Raw genomic sequence first — 17,647 nt, forward strand, 5'->3', positions numbered from 1 at the left:
GGGGCCACCACGACTCCGGTAGTTTATGGACAGTGGTCGGCACGACTCCCATACATAGTCTATCGAGGATTAGGACCTAATCTCTTGGGCAGGGACTGGCTGCAGAAGATCCGACTAGACTGACTGGAAATTTTGAAATTAGGGATCGGAGGATTGTACGAGGTTATTAACAAATGCCCATAATTATTCCAAGAAGGCCTCAGTAAAATCAAAGGAGTGAGAGCCAAGGTCTATGTGGATTCCGACACCTTACCAAAATATTTCAGGGCACGGCCAATCCCATACTCTTCGCTGCAAAGTTAACGATGGAAATCAAGCGATTGGAAAGCCTCGGGATAATACGGCCAGTATAGTTCATAGAGTGGGCTGTGTCAGTGGTCCCCGTCCTGAAGCGTGACAAATCAGTCCACCTTTATGGAGATTCCATTACAGTCAACAAAGCCTCACGACTGGATTGGTACCCTGTGCCGTGTGTAGAGGATTTGTATGCCAAATTGGCAAGTTGTCAAACCTTCATATACTGGATATGAACCATGCTTATCTCCAGATCGAACTAGGAGAAACATCCAGCAAGGAAACAGTTAAAATTCCTAAGGGCCTGAATGAATATAAACTCCTGCCCTTCAGAGTCTCGTCGGAATGTGCCATCTTTCAGCATGCCATGGAAAACATTCTCCAAGAGCTGCCCAGGATGGCAGGATATCTCAACAATGTACTAATCACAGGGGCCACTGAACTAGTGAACTTGGAGGCGTCTTGAGGCAATTTTTCAATGAAGACGTACGTCTAAAGAGAGAAATGTGTATTCCAGGCAGGCGAAGTGATCTACCTAGGATACCAGGTAGATAGGAAAAGCCTACTTCCTATGGAGGATAAAGTCCAGGCCATCAAGGGGGTGCTGACCGAGCAAAATACAACAGAGTTGAAATCCTTTTTAGGCTGATAGTTTACTAAGGGAAATTCATCCCAAATTTGATCACATAGTTGTCGCCCCTGCACATGTTATTGAAAAAGCATCAAAGGAGATCATGCCAGGCACGGCAGGATGAAGCCTTCGCGAATGTAAAACAGCAACAGCTGTCCTCTAATATACTGGGCCATTATGACCCCAGATTAGAACTAATATTGACATGTGATGGAGTGGGTGTGTAGTCCTTGTACATCGAAGGGACGGTGGCATGGAGAAGCCCATTGCATACATGCCCAGGAACCTGGCGGACGCTGAGCAGCGTTATTCACAGATTGAAAAGGAAGGGTTGCTGTTATTTTGCTGTGAAAAAAATTCCATCATTATGTCTATGGTTCACATGTCCTAATCATAACAGACCACAAGTCTTTGCTGGGCCTTTTCACAGAAGATAAAGCAATTCTCCCAATCGCCTCAGCTCAGCTCCTTGGGCCTTGATACTGGCAGCCCATGAATACTCCCTCGAACACTGCCTTGGAGCATCTATTGCCAACACAGATGCTGTGAGCCACATCCTGCTACTAGCAAGCTTAACTCCTTTGTCGGTGCTGGGAGAAATCATCATGACTTTAAACGTTTTAGCTACCTTGCCAGCATCTGCAAAACAGATTAGAGCTTGGTCTCAGAAGGAGACCAAGTTATGCCATATGATCCTCAATGCTGGGATCCAAGGACATCCCGTGGACAACATGAAGCCCTTGCTTACGCAAAGACAAGAACTAAGTGTTGAAGATGGTACTATCCTGTGGGGATCCCAGGTAGTTGTCCCCCACCCAGGTCGGCAACCAATTCTGATGGGATATCTCAGGGTATCCAAGGTGAAGATGCTCACGAGGAGCTACATTTGGTGGCCCAGGCTCAATGCAGACATCGAGGACTTGGTAAAGCAATGCTCCTCTTGCCTGGAGAACCAGAGGCTCCCATCTTCAGCCTCCTTACATCCATGGAGATGACGAGGTAGACCATGGATACCGATGCACATAGACTTCGCTGGCCTGTTGTTAGAATCAATGTTCCTCATGATGGTCGACGCCATTTATAAATGGCTGGAAGTGCATGGCATGGCCTCCACAACTTCTCACACAGCAATTGAAAAACTCTGGCAAAGTTTTTCTACCCACAGCATACCAAAGGTCCTCATATTTGATAGTGATACCGCCTTCACCAGTGAGGGGTTCCAGGCATTCTTGAAGTAAGACAGCATCAAGCACATCCAGATGGCGCCGTGCCGCTCGTCGTCCAATGGTTTGACAGAGCAAGCGGTACAGACAATAGAATGAAGAAACAACCAGCAGGTTCCATGGACACAAGGTTGGCTCGATTCCTGTTTGATTACCGAACCACGCCTCTCACCACGACAGGAGTCGCCCTGGTGGAATTATTGATGGCACGGCGACGGTGCACCAGGCTGAGCCTGCTATTTCCCAATTTGACGGGGAAGGTGGAGTCCAAACAGGAAAGCCAAAAGAGGAATTACGATGCCAAGAGGCCGGTGAGAACATTTGAAACAGAAGATGCTGTATACGTATGGAACCTCGCGGTGGCTCCTGCTGGATCTCTGGGGTCGTATTTGAGAAGACACGACCTGTTTCCTATTAAGTCAAAGATCAGGGAAAGGCCATGAAAAAGCACCAGCAGTTCAGTGTAAGAGAGAAAGCCTCCTGCTCGCTCTCTTTCCCCCCCCCCCCCCCCCATCTAAAGCCTGAGCCCTGTCTACTCAATTTGATTGTGTCTTCATTACTACAATAGACACAGATGTTAAAAAGGAAGAATTCTAAATAAAACCACTGAACTATCTGCAGCCAGACATGAAAGCAAGCTATAAATTGCGAATGTTTTTAATGAACTTAAATTTGGCCAAAACTATCCTCCCCTGCTCTGTAATCTGTATTTGTGTGTGTGGTTTTCGATTGTTGGCGTGTATGTATGCTTATGGAAGTCAGGACATAATTAAATAATCCGGTTCAGAATTTAGTGTAATAAAACTGATTCCTTACTTTGTTCAACTCAAGAAAACCTGCCTAACTATTTATTTATAATCACAGCGCATAAACAGTTAAGTAGACACTGAATTGGCAAGTATAACCTCTTTTAAACATAAAAACCCTGTTGCAGTCAAATGAGGAAAGGCCATTGACACTGCCTCACGTGGTTGCAACAGAAATTTGGGGGTTAGCATTCAAATTGAACCCAGAGACAAATGAGAGAAATTGGAAGGGGGGAACCAAATTGTAGAAGTAATTTAAAAATTCCATGACAGGATTTCTTGTGATGCAGTACTAGAGTACTAACAAATTGTTCACAGTCTAAGCCAGTGCCTTCCTAGAACAGGATGACATAACTTGAGACAGTTTAAACCTCTCTCCCTTGCAAGGCATTTAGAGCCAGGGGTCTGGCCAAAAGCTACGTGTGGTAGCGTGGCCCCTTTAAGGGTCGATCCTTCCTTTTTTTTTTGAAATAATTTTTATTGAAAAAATTTTGAATTTATACAACAATAACGCACCACAGTAAAATACCAAAAATAACAATAATATTAGCAATCATACACATTTGCCCCACCTCCATGAACAACACAGCATTTTAACAACAACGCAAATTAACACAATATAAAGTTACAGAATAGAAACTACAATAAGGAACCCCCCCCCCCCCCCGGCACGTTGCTGCTGCTATTGACCTATCTTTGAGCCAGGAAGTCCAGAAAAGGCTGCCACCGTTTATAGAACCCTTGTATTGATCCTCTCAGGGCAAATTTGACCCTTTCCAATTTTATAAATCCCGCCATGTCACTGATCCAGGTCTCCACGCTTGGGGGCCTCGCATCCTTCCACTGTAGCAGAATCCTTCGTCGGGCTACTAGGGACGCAAAGGCCAGGACACCGGCCTCCTTCGCCTCCTGCACTCCCGACTCTACCGCAACTCCAAAAATCGCGAGTCCCCACCCTGGTTTGACCCTGGATCCAACCACCCTCGACACCGTCCCCGCCACCCCCTTCCAGAATTCTTCCAGTGCTGGGCATGCCCAGAACATATGGGCGTGGTTCGCAGGACTCCCCGAACATCTGGTGCACCTGTCCTCACCCCCGAAGAACCTACTCATCCTAGTCCCGGACATGTGGGCCCGGTGCAGCACCTTAAATTGGATGAGACTAAGCCTCGCACATGAGGAGGAAGAGTTGACTCTCTCCAAGGCCTCCGCCCAAGTCCCGTCCTCTATCTGCTCCCCGAGTTCCTCCTCCCATTTAGCCTTCAGCTCCTCCACTGACGACTCCTCCACCTCCTGCATTACCTTATAGATGTCAGACACCTTCCCCTCTCCTACCCACACCCCCGAAAGCACTCTGTCCATCGTCCCCTGCGAGGGCAGCAAAGGGAATCCCTCTACCTGTCGCCTAGCAAACGCCTTTACCTGCAGGTATCTGAACATGTTCCCCTGGGGAAGGCCAAATTTATCTTCCAGTTCCCCCAGGCCCGCAAACCTCCCGCCAATAAACCGGTCCCTCAATTTGCTGATGCCCGCCCTTTGCCATCCCCTGAATCCCCCATCCGTGTTCCCCGGGATGAACCGATGGTTGCCACCCAGTGGAGCCTCCATCGAGCCCCCTGTTTCCCCCCGATGCCGTCTCCACTGTCCCCAGATTCTTAGGGTCGCCGCCACCACCGGGCTCGTGGTAACCCTCTTGGGGGAGAGCGGCAACGGTGCCGTTACCATGGCACCCAGGCTCGTACCTCTACATGACGCCGTCTCCATTCTTTTCCACGCCGCCCCTCCCCCCTCCATCACCCATTTACGCACCATTGACACATTGGCCGCCCAATAGTACCCCAGAAGGTTGGGCATCGCCAGCCCGCCTCTATCCCTCCCTCGCTCCAGGAACACCCTCCTCACCCTCAGAGTCCCATGTGCCCACACAAAGCTCAAAATACTGCTAGTCACTCTCCTAAAGAAGGCCCTGGGGATAAAGATGGGCAGGCACTGAAAGAGGAACAAGAACCTCGGAAGCACCGTCATTTTGACGGACTGTACCCTCCCCGCCAACGATAATGGCAGCATGTCCCACCTCTTGAACTCCTCCTCCATCTGATCTACAAGTCTGGTGAAATTATGTTTGTGAAGAGTCCCCCAGTCCCTGGCCACCTGCACCCCCAGGTACCTAAAGCTCTCCCCTGCCCGCCTAAGCGGGAGCCTACCAATTCCTTCCTCCTGGTCTCCAGGGTGCACCACAAACACCTCACTTTTGCCTAAATTTAATTTATAACCTGAAAAGGTCCCAAACTCAGCTAGCAGCTCCATCACCCCCGGCATCCCTCCCACCGGGTCCGCCACTTACAGTAACAGGTCATCGGCATACAACGACACCCTATGTTCCTCCCCACCTCGCACCAAGCCTCTCCACCTCTCTGAATCCCTCAACGCCATCGCCAGCGGCTCGATTGCCAGTGCAAACAACAAGGGGGTCAGGGGGCAACCCTGCCTGGTCCCTCGGTAAAGCCAGAAGTACTCCGATCTCCTCCCATTCGTGGCCACGCACGCCATCTGGGCCTCATATATAGCAGCCTTACCCATCTAATGAACCTTCACCAAATCCAAACCTCCCCAACACCTCCCATAGGTACCCCCGTCCACTCTATCGAAGGCCTTCTCTGCATCCAGCGCCACCACTACCTCTGCCTCCCCCTCAATCGCCAGCATCATGATGACATTCAACAATCCCCGCACATTCGTGTTCAGCTGCCTTCCCTTCACAAAACCTGTCTGGTCCTCGTGCACAACCCCTGGCACACAGTCCTCTATGCTGGTGGCCAGGATTTTTGCCAGCACCATAGCATCCACGTTGAGGAGAGATATGGGCCTGTATGAACCACACTGCTGGGAGTCCTTGTCCCTCTTTAAAATTAACGAGATCAGCGCCCGCGACATCGTCGGGGGCAAAGTCCCCCCTTCCCACGCTTCATTGAGTGTCCGCACCAGCAAGGGGCCCACTAGGTCCACAAATTTTTTATAAAATTCCACCGGGAAGGGTCGATCCTTCATGAGGCACGCGACAGGCCCGGAAGCTACGGGCAAGGAGCACCCAAATGTTAGCCTATCAGGCGTTTGGGTGTAGACCTGGCTGTTGGGTTTTGGTCAGAGTTAGCTTGGGAGGTGAGGGAACAAGATTTGTGGAGTAGTTGTACTTATTCTGTATATAAAGTTCTTCTTAGTTAAATAAATCACCATTGTGATTTAACCCTACCTCGTCGCTTGCCTCGCAATAAAACATTGGTGATGAAAATAAATCAATCCAGTTGAAGGAAACCCGGCGAAACTTGAAAGGGGGGGGGGGCGGGTGGTTAAAGACTGGCCTCTCAGAGTCCTGAAAAGATAAAAGATCGCCAGCAGATGTATAGCTATGCCACAACTGGGGAAAATTGATCCGTTTAATCACTTTTTAAGGAGGGTGGAAGTCTGGACCAATATGTCGAGAGGTTTTATTACTTTTTCACTGCCAGTGAATTCATGGAAAAAGACAAACAAAAAGTAATATTACTTACAGTTTGCAGCCCTCTAACATATAACCTCATGCGAAGCTTAACATCTCCGGAGGCTCGGGACTCAAAGTCCTTGATCAATTGGTGCGGCTAGTTGGGGACCGTTACAATCCCTACCTCTCCATATTATGTAGCACTGTAAATTTCCTAGAACCATTTGAGGTCCTGGAGAAATGGTATTTTCTTCTTCAGCCAGATTTCAACAAATGCCAGAACATTGTACATTTAGTACTTCTCTCCGTGACATGCTGCGTGACCGGTTGGTCTGTGGGATCAGCAACTTAAAAGAGACTGCTGGCAGGAACCAAGATATTCTTGGACAAAGTGGTTGACTTGGCTCAAGCGACTGAAAGCACCGAACAAAGCACTTTTTTGAATTGCTAAGCGTGCAAGGCAAGTTGAACCATTTGTGGCATGAAGTGGCAGCCATTCGAGGTTCCTGAAGCGAGGAAGCAACTGAGCCAGAGAAGAAGGAAAGTGACCGGCAGTCACAAGGGTTAGAAGCTTGTTACCGCTGTGGAGGAGAGCATTCCCAATACAGATGCAAGTGTAGGAATTCATCTGTTTAAAATGTAATAAGAATGCCATACAAGCCAGATACAAAGTCAAACAGTCTACTCCAAGCTTGCAAAACAAGTCGGCGACTCCAGTGAACAAGCTTGAGAAAGACCATGAAGAAAAACCAGAAGTATACAAACTTCGCACGGCAAGATTAAGTAAAACATCCCCCATTGGGATTGTTCTTGCCATCTACGGCCGGTCACTTAAAATGGAGGTCAATGGAGGGGCGGCTGCCACAGTAGTGGGTGAGCAAATGTTTAGGTATCTGCAGGAAGGGCTGCAGCCTGTGAATCTCAGCAGCACTTCAGCCACCTTAGCCATCTATACTGGGGAGGCATTTAAGATATTGGGGACGGCATCCATACCAGTATCATACCGACAGCAGCTCCCTTTAATCGTAATGAAGGGACAAAGGCCAAACCTCATCGGGCGGAATTGGCTGAAGAAAATCAAGTTGAATTGATCAGAAAAGTTCAGCATCACTGACAGGGTTTTCCAGGAACTTCTACGGAAATGCCATGAGGTCTTCCAGAGACAGTTAAGGGGCTGGATTCTCCCAAAATGGGGCTATGTCCCCACGCCAGCATAAAAACGCTAGCGTTCCACTCCCGAGTTTCCTCAAAAAAAGATAAACTGATTCATTTACCTTCAGGGGGCTGGCAGGGACCCGGAGTAATTCACGCAGCTTTAGCTGCGGATACGGACCTCCACACTTCTGGTTTCGCGGCCGCGCAGAGTAGCCACGCAGAGTGCCATGGCGGACTTGTACCGCAGAGGCAGCTTCGAAATGAAAGCCCCACCCTTGCACCGGCCTGATCTGTCCCCAGGCCGCCCATAAAGATGCCCCCCCCCCCCCCCCCCCCAGTGCCTGATGCCCCCGCCCCTCACTAGGGGGGACTGAGTCCGCAGCCGCCACACGTGGTTCCCGATCGGCAATGGGTGGTAAGAACCATGCCGTCGGGAACTCGGCCGACAGGGAGTGAAGGATCGCTGGGCAGGCCTCTGGCAATGGCCCCCAGTCACACGGAGTAATTTGCGAAATCGCCGATTCTCGGGTCCTGGAGAAGCGCTGGAGCAGTGCCAGGCCCAATTTTGGTGCGAATGTTGAGTCTCCACCCTTGCGCCAAATGGAATTTCGGCATGGGGCTGCGGAGAATCCAGCCCACGGTGTATCAAAGGAGTGAAAGCACAGATCTATGTCGAGCCAGAGCAACACCAAACATTTTTTGGGCCAGACCGGTGCTTTGTACGTTCCACTAAAAGGTGAAGGTTGTGTTGAAGCGTCTGGAAGACCTGGGGGTAATTACTGCAGTACAGTTTTCAGAATGGACAGCACTGACCATCTGAGTGTTGAAGCTGGACCGCACAGTCTGAATTTGCGGTGGTTACAAGATGCAGTGAGCAGGGCTGCTAAAATAGATAAATATCCTAACCCTAGGATAGAAGATTCATATGCCAAATTGGCAGGAGGCCTCAAATACACCAAATTGGATTTAAGCCATGTGTACCAGCAGCTTGAGCTGGAAGGTGAATCAAGAAAGTTTGTTTCCAAAAATTCCCACAAAGGCTTGAATATTCTTGACACTCTACCTATTTCATCTTGCCACATAAAGACCTGGACCAATAGAAACCTTGGGTGCGATTCTCCGCAAATGCGGCGAGTCGTAAAGGCTGCCGTGAAACTGGCCGTGTTTCACGGCAGCTTCCGCGCCCCCTCCCGGGACCCGATTCTCCCCCCCGGGCGGGGCTAGCAGCGGGGCCCCGTGAACCACGGCATCGCGGCCTTAGCGACCGTCGCTAAGTCCGCGCGCCAAGTGTCACGCTGGCTGATGCGCACGATGGCGTCAGCCGCGCATGCGCGGATTGGATGGCTCCAACCCGCGCATGCGCGGGCCCGTCATCTCCCTCGGCCGCCCCGCGGACTGATCCTGCGGGGCGGCGGAGGGAGAAAGAGTGCGTCCGTTACGGCCGTAGTACTGCCGTGCCAATCGGGGCCCTGGATGCCCAGAACGGGCATGTTGTGGCCGTTTTTACGACGGCAGCAAGCAGGTGTGTTTGCTGCCGTAAAAACGGCCGTAAAGGCCTGGGGAGAATCGCTGTTCGCCGTAAAAAACGGGGGGGGGGGGGGGGAAGAGGGGGGGGAAGAGAATAGCGGGAGGGCGCGTAAAATGTCGGGGACGCCCTCCCGCTATTCTCCGACCCGTCGTGGGCAGCGGAGAATCGCACCCCTTGTGTTGTCAAGAGTTTCAAAAGATGGTTTTCATGGGCTGGCATTTTGAGAAGTCAGAACAAATTAGGCCCTTTATGCAATGTAGGGACCAAATCATAATGAGGACGGGGTTCTCCTGTGGGGTTGCAGTGATAACGCCACCCCAGGGGCGGCAGCCTCTTCACCTAGGATTATACCTGGCCAACCCAAAATGAAGCTGTTGGCCAGGAGTTATGTTTGGTGTCTAGGGATCAGCAAGGAGATCGAAAGTATGGTCAACTGTTGCAAACAGTGTCAGACTCAACACAATCTTCCACCTGCAGCAAGTTTGCACCCTTAGGAGTTTCCGGGGAGCCCATGGATGAGGCTCCACATCGACTTTGCAGGTCCCTTTTTCAGTACAATGTCTGTGATTGTGGTAGACACCCATTCAAAGTGGCTGGATGCTCAGCTTATGCATTCAACCACTGTGGTAGTCACTGTGGACAAGATGCAACAAATCTTTGCCATCCACGACCTACCCGAAGTGATTGTCTCAGGAAATGGTACGGCTTTCACAGTCGAAGAGTTTCAACTCTTCATTAAACCCAATGGATCCAGCACGTAAGAACAGCCCCCTGTGACCCTGCATCAAACAGTCCGACTGAAAGAGCAGTCCAAACATGCTAATCGACCACTGCTGCTTTGTTCCGCGGACTTCTTACTCGTGTACAATTCAAACCTGCATACCACCACTGTGGTCACCCCCAACTGGGCTGCTAATGGACCCGGTTTAACCTAATTTTTCCAAATTTGTCAGGGAGGGTGGAGGCAAAGTAAGCCTCATAGAAAAGTCACCACGTTACAGCCATGAAGGAAGGGTTGTTTCAAACAGACAATTTAGTATCCGTGTGAAACTTTGGTGGAGGACGAGAATGGTTACCTGGGAGAGTTGTTGCCAGGACTGTCATAGACACTCAGGGGTGTGAAGCGGGAAAACATGTTGACCATTTGAGGAGAGAAACTGTAATTCCTGCAAATGGGCGGGTAGGCCCAATCCCAGTGACCAGTACATCACTTGCTGAGTCAATGGTGTTAGAATTAAGATCTTCTCAAGGGGAATCATCAGGGGCTACAGAAGGAGTTCAAGAGGTAGTCAGTACTGCCCCTACTACGGATGCTACCAATTCACCTGCCCTTGTTGTGGACTCAGATGTCTACAACCTAGAAAAGGTGTTGCCAAGTTGAGGCGTTCAGCAAAAGTTAGGAAGTCACCTGATAAACTTTAAAAAAAAAAATTTTTATTGGCATTTTCAAAATTATATACATTGTATTTCAGGGATCTGCAAGGGAACTTAAGGGGGGAGGAATGTGGTACTGTGGCCCCTTTAAGGGGCAATCCTTTGGGGGCCACATGACAGGCCTGGACCCTATGGGGACAAAGTGTGTAAACATTAGCCTATCAGGGGTTTGGACGCGGACCTGGTTGTTGTGGTTTGCTCACAGTTAGCTTGGGAGTCAAGGAAACAAGACCTGTGTAGTAGTTCTGTATGTAAAGTTCTTCTTAGTAAAATAAGTCACAGTTGTGATTTAACACTGCCTCAATGCTTGCCTCGCAGTACAGCACTAGGAAAATGGACATCCTGAAACATGTGGCAATCCATTTGAACACTGAACTTGAAGTAACTGAAAAAGGCAGACCAGGGACTTGAGTTAAAATTCAAAGAAAAAGAATTTCAGGACAGGGAGAAAGAGAGAGCATTTAGGGAGATGCACTAAAACGGGAGTTCAGGCAATGCAAACTCAGGAGGGAAGTATCTCCTGTGCCCAATGAAGGCACCCCTCGTGAGGCAACCATCCATAGCTCAGTTCAGAGTGCTGACTTCTTCAAGCTTGTGTGACGGTGCCTATGTCAGTCTTTTTTGGCTGACACTGATTTTGTGTTTGGTTGTAATGCAGAAAGCTGGCACTGAGATACCACCCGGATAAAAATCTGGATGACCCCACAGCGGCCGACCTATTCAAGGAAATAAACAGAGCCAACGCCATACTCTCGGACGAAAAGAAGAAGCGCATCTATGATTCATATGGCTCAGTCGGACTGCAAATGGCTTCCATGCTTGGGGAGGATGGGGAAAACATCCTGGCTTCACAGAATAACTGCTGCATGAAGGTGAGCTACATTGCTGGTGCACTGCGCCTCTTATCACCAATACTGGCTAGGCCCATTTCCAATCACACTGTCCCCATGCTCCTATCATTGGTCACCAACACATCAATCCTCTCGTCGCCCCACCTCCCATGTGCACTTGGTTATCCGATTTGATGATTCTTCATTATGCTTTTATCCCAAATCTCCAATTTATTTACACGAGGTAGGAATAAAATTGTTCAAAGAAATGAAAATAACATGCAGCACTGTTTTATTTTAGTTCCCCAGCAATTCTTTTGCTCCCAGTGTCTGGGTGATTCAGTTTTAATTCCTGGAGCCTTCATGACCATTCTGGAGGGTTAGCAACCCCAGCCCATTACCATGTTGTTTTTCCCACAGTGCCAATGCATTTGCAGTGGGACAGTGGGACCATGTGTCAAATGAGATACATGTTCAAAATTTTGTCTTCACTATCCCCACTTCTCTCATGAATCAGTTAAGGTTCCATGGGCATTGGGAGCCCTCCAGCTCCTTAATCAAGTCATCCTTCTCCACATGTAAGATGGTGGGGCAGCACAATGGTTAGCACAGGGACCTGGGTTCAATTCCAGCCTTAGATAACCGTCTGTGTGGAAATTGCATGTTCCCCCTTGTCTGCATGGGCTTCCTCCAGGTGCTCTGGTTTCCTCCCACAGTCCAAAGACATGCAGGTTAGGAGGATTGACCATGCTAAATTGTCCTGAGTGTTCATGGGTTAGGTGGGGTTACGGGTATTGGGCACGAGAGTGGGCTTGGTAGGTGCTCTTTTGGAGGGTTGGTGCGGACTCGATGGGCTGAATGGCCACCTTCTGCACTGACGGGATTCTATGTTGAGGATTGGAGACCATTTAAATGTTGCGCCATCACAGCCTAACACAACTCTTTTCTCATCTTGACATTGGAGAGTGAATCTTTAAGCCATCTTCTCCTATTCTTTTTCAACTCCAGATCCTCTGTCTTGCACACTCTTCTTCTGTCGCTTGGGTAGCAGCCTTGGCTCCATGTCTGTGCATCCACCATCAGAGACTAGAGAATCTAGGCTAATAACACTGGTGCAATGCTGAGGGAATGTGCATCAGGATCATAGCCCAATTTCTAGTTGAGTGGGCTGGAGAATCCCCTGAAATCTCCTTTGCAGCTAATGAAAGTTAATTGATTTAAAAAAAATAGCTGACTAGTTCATATCATGAAAATGAGGAGGAAAAATACTTTTAAATGGCTTTTGATGTGCATTCATTCATATTTTAAACACAGCCAAAATGTGGTGGAGGCGGATTCAAAATTAACTTTGAAGAGGCAATTGATGAATATTTGAAAAGAGAACATTTTCATGGTGAAGGGGAAAGCGGAATGTGGGCCTAATTGGATAGCACTTTCAAAGAGGGAGATGGGTCAAATGGCCTCATTCTGTGCTGTATCATTCTATGATATCAAGTTAGAGGATGAGTGTACTTACTCAAAATACTCAACCAAATAATGGTATTTATAGTATTCCAGGTAGACAGTGACAGACTAGGTAAGCATATGTTAAGAACTATTCTTGAGAATAATTAAACACAGCAGGTCTTGCAGCAAAAACTTACAACTTCCCTGGAGAATCCACACACATTATCAGTTGAGTTTGATCAAACCTCAAATTAATCCAGCTTTCTCTTCCCTTGAATCCTTTTTTAATGTTCTCTCCTCAATCTCATTATGTTTCAGCATTCCTTAATCTACTTCTCATTCTCGTATCAATAGCTTCAGGTTAACGCATCCTGATTGATCCATCAATCAAACTTTAGGCAGAAGACAATTACACAAATTCATGAATAATCAAATGCCTTTAACTCATCAGTCAGGGTGTTACTTTCCCACCATTCTGGGCCAATGCACGTCAGCTACAAACACTTTTGTCGAATCAATACAATTCCTTCTTATCAACTTCATCTAACTATCGGGAAAATGTCACAACTCTCGCGCCTCTGTGAAATCAAAAGATAAAAGAAGTACATAATGCCATGTAATCTACACATCACCCGGGATTCTAATCTCTCAAAGTTTTGTTGCAAATTGCAGGAACTGTTTATATCAAAGGCTTGATCAAACTTTAATGAGTTCAGCTATCGTTGAAAAGTTATTGGATTGTTAAAGTAAGGAAATTGATGTAAAAGTAATCAATTGTAGGACCATACAATCAACCATTTCCTAACAAATTGGTCCATTCAAAACTTGAACATGCCTGGTCCAAAACTAGCACTGTCTTTTTGTGCCTTTACTGTTGGGATTCAGGTGCTTAGGTTTAAGAGGGGGAAGATTGTATTGCCTGGTCTCAGTTACTTGGTTTCTGTAATTGAATTGTTTGTTTGTCTTGCAGTTTTTGGCCTATTTCTGCACGGTCATCACTTGCTGTTGCTGCTGTTTGTGTTGTTGCTTCTGCTGCGGCAAGTGTTTCCCAAAGGCTCATCAAACCAATTTGAGCCCAGAGGACATTCCCACAGGTGAGGAACACACGGTGATTGAGGTGCACGCTTAAACATCCTTTAGACTTGTTTGAAAATGCTAACTCCTGTGCCCATCTATCTGATTTTCATTCTGTCTTCCTAGAGATGCTGATCCCCACTGGGGTATGGAGCATAGCTACAGGAGGAAGGCCATTCAGCCCCTCTGGTCTGGGTCCACATTACATTAGATCACAGCTGATAATCATAATGCTGTTGTTTACCCACCAGTGATCTATATCCCTTATCCAACCAAAATTCTATCCATTTCCATCTTTAAAACTCCTATTGTCCTTCCAGGCTTCACCGCTTTTAGAGGAGAGAGTTTCAGATTTCCATGAACCTTTGACTTCATCCCCGAATGGCCGACTTGCCCTATACCTTGGCCATTCGCTAAACACCTGTGCTTTCCAGCAGGTGACCAGGACACTTCCCTAGTCCACAGGTTGCTGCTGAGGTGAATTGGAGACCATGCACTCCTAGGTGATAGCTTTCAAGTTAGGATATTGGAGAAATGAGTTTCAGTGGGAGAGATTGGGTGCTGAAGGAATCAGGTTGGATTGGAGAGATAGGGTATTGGAGGATGGGGCTTGATGGAAGTGTGAGGACACTGGTGTGCTTCGATGGGGTCCTAGAGTTAAGGATATATTTGAGAGCAGAAGGGACTAGAGTAATGAATTTTTATGGGAGGGTTAAGATACAAGAGGGATGGGATTTAATGGGCGTCTATAAGCACTAGAGTGGCAGGCTTTGATGATTGGATATTCAATGAGCGATTTTAGGAATAGAGCAATGAGCTTTGTTGGAGGTGCTAGTGTGTGAGCGAATTAGTTTCAATCAGAAAGTTGGGGTAGTGAGCAGGTTGATGGGAGAGTTTGGACACAAGATTAGTCAGCTTTGATGAGACTGGGTAAATTTTTCAGCCCCGCCCACCATGGGAATCATCATGAGCAGGATGGACAATTTGACAGATCATTTAAAGGTCCATTGGAGTGGAGATGTCTGGTGTCGGGGCAGGTGTGACTGGCTGTACTTCCACTTTATATTGTTTCAGTCAGTCCAGGTGAGATGAGCAAATGTAGCATATTGCAGAGATTGAACTAAAAACCTTCTGGTGTCTGAGGTTTGGTGCTATCAGACCATGTGAACACTTGTGGAGTATAAAATCCTAATAGAATGAAAGAAAGACTTCCATTTAGACAACACACTTTCACAACTTCAGGATGCCTCATAGAGCATTACTTGGAAAATGTAATGACTGTTATAATGTCAAGGGACCAGTCAATTTTGGCAGCAATCTGACAATGATGATGAGTTTTAATTCTGATCTGAAAGTTGCCACCTCCAACAGTGTAGCACCCTCTTAGTAGTACAGTACTGCTCTGGGAGTGTCAAGGATTGTCTGTTCGAGACTTTGGAGCAGGAGTTGAACCCCCAACCTTTGTGACAGAAACCAAAGTGTTATCCAATGACTACATTTCCACAGTGTGTAATCCTTATTATTTTAATGCATTTATCTTGAATTTGACATTTATTTTCTGTTTCAGATGATTCAAACCCTATTCTGGATCAGCCATTTACCATACACAGCGAAACCAGTCCACTAAACCAGGAGTATGATTACAGTTACAAAGCAGTTAAATAAGGAGAATGAGACATTTGCTTTTTACAGAGATAGCTTAATTGAACCCTTTGAGGACTTAGTAGAATTTTCAAAATAAGTCACTATTCTCAATCATCTAGCATTCGATAAAGAAATCTTAAGGGCCTAAAGCACACAAGGCCATTTAGTCCATGAAACTCATTCCTTCCACAGAACATGCATAATCCATTTTCCCATGGATTATGATCAACCACAGATGCAATTACTGTTGGGATGAGAGGCGTGTCTGTCCATCCCAAGTTCTTTTTTTGACACCGGTTTCTCCTTCAGGAATCCACTCTCCAAATCCAAGAATTGCCACCCATGTTCACACCGAGTGAAAAATCATGTTCCTTTGCAGAAAATCAAAAACTTTGCACATCCTCAGCCATTGATCGTTCCATTAACCCAACAGCTCAGGAACTATCAAGGCCAGTTGAAATTATATGAAGATGATGTGTTACAGGTCAGCGTAATGGGTGCAGCATCATGCCTGGCATTAAATTAGGCCATTCATAGGTCTACCACAGTTGCTCTTAGCTGGCAAGACCATGTTTATTGCCCACCCCTAGTTTCCTTGAAAAAATGGGAACTAAAAGTCAATCCTATTGTGTGACTAAAGTCAGATATAGGCCTGACCAAGAAGGAGCGGCATGTTCCCTTTCCCAAAGCATATTGATTGATATTCTTTACAGTTTCTTGCCATGTTTATCAAATTCTGTTTCACAATTTGCCATGGTAGGATTTGAACTTTTGGATTGGTTTCTAGTCCCAAACTATAAACTCCTGGAGAATAGCGGGAGAGTCCCGCCTGGTGTCGAACGGAGCACGATCCTCCCAGCTCACTGTACCGGACGCAAATTTTTATATTTAAATGTGCATTTCAGGGTTTTAGCCAGAGTTTCCCAGCTCCTGGGATTCACCACCACTGCCAGTGCAGCGTGAGGCAGGTGGCAATCACTCTGGTCTCCATCAACAGAGATCAGACATGAGGATCACGCCGGGGGGCTCCAAGGCTATTGGAGGCACTGGATGGTTGGGAATAGGGCCCTGGCAGTACCCTGAAGGGAGGTGCCCAAAGTGGGGGGCATGGAGGGAGGGGCCTGAAAGCAGGGTGTCAGTCACTGGGGAGGGGGAGGGGCAGGGGGGGCACTGGGACCAGTGATGGGGAAGACCTGTCACCTGCAGATAGGGGATGGAATTCTCTTCTGGCAAGAGGGAGGGCTTGTTGCTGTAAGGCTGTCTGGAGTCCTTGGCCTGGCTGGTGTTTCTAGGTTCTGCACATCTCTTTCCTGGAGGAAATCTCTCGAAGCTCCAAACAACTAAGTGTGGGTGGATTGCGATCTGCATCATGCCGACCCACTCAGTGTTAATCTCACCACTTAGAAATATCGTGGAGAATTCCGTCCAGTGATTTTACTAATGCTGCTGATGGAGGCACAGTTGATAGCCATCTAATGTTTTACCTGTATCTCTGCACCGAACTGATCTGTACACTATGCTTTGCAAACAATAGTCATCGCTGACTACAATCTCATGGTTTTTATCGCTGGAAAATAATATGAAGATTTGGACAGTTGAGTATTATTTAATTTCTTTACCAATCTCTGCTGGATTCTTCACACTAGAGGAGACAGTTTTTTGCTATCTATCCAATGGAAACCTTCAATCATTTTGAAATCCGTGATTAATTCATTCGTTCATAACTTCTAAGCTCGTGGGAATGCAAGCCTAATATATGCATCCGGCCCTCAAAATTTATGGTATTGATCTATGTTATATAGGAGTCACCTATGTCCCAGATGTCCTGAGGATGGGTTTCTGTTGGAGCACTGCACCCCCTCCCCACCCTGGCACTTGGCTGTCAGCTCAATGCGATTAATGAAGAAATACAAAACATTGATACACAGCACAAGACCCTGAGATGACACACAGAAAACTTTAATTGCTGTTCTTGATGTGGAGCAATGTCAACAACATAGGTTCAATTCCCGTACCATCTGAGGTTATTCATGGAGGCCCTGCCTTTTCAATCTCGCCCCTTACCAGACATGTGGTGATCATCAGGTTAAATCACCACCGGTCA

General features: G+C 47.4%; 1 protein-coding gene across 4 annotated transcripts in view; it reads left to right on the top strand.

Annotated features, from left to right (window-relative positions):
• LOC119966560 (dnaJ homolog subfamily C member 5-like) overlaps nt 1-16,658 on the top strand; it is a 33,760-nt gene extending 17,102 nt beyond the window's left edge. For all 4 annotated transcript variants that reach the window (XM_038798457.1, XM_038798466.1, XM_038798484.1 and 1 more), the window contains exons 3-5: nt 11,208-11,421; nt 13,796-13,919; nt 15,467-16,658. In XM_038798457.1, the coding sequence (XP_038654385.1) occupies nt 11,208-11,421; nt 13,796-13,919; nt 15,467-15,564 (436 nt within the window). In that variant the 3' untranslated portion in view covers nt 15,565-16,658. The remainder of the gene's footprint in view (nt 1-11,207; nt 11,422-13,795; nt 13,920-15,466) is intronic.
• Nucleotides 16,659-17,647: the final 989 nt, after the last annotated feature.

This window comes from Scyliorhinus canicula, chromosome 1 (genome assembly GCF_902713615.1).
Source record: "Scyliorhinus canicula chromosome 1, sScyCan1.1, whole genome shotgun sequence".
NCBI classification, from domain to species: Eukaryota; Metazoa; Chordata; class Chondrichthyes; order Carcharhiniformes; family Scyliorhinidae; genus Scyliorhinus; species Scyliorhinus canicula.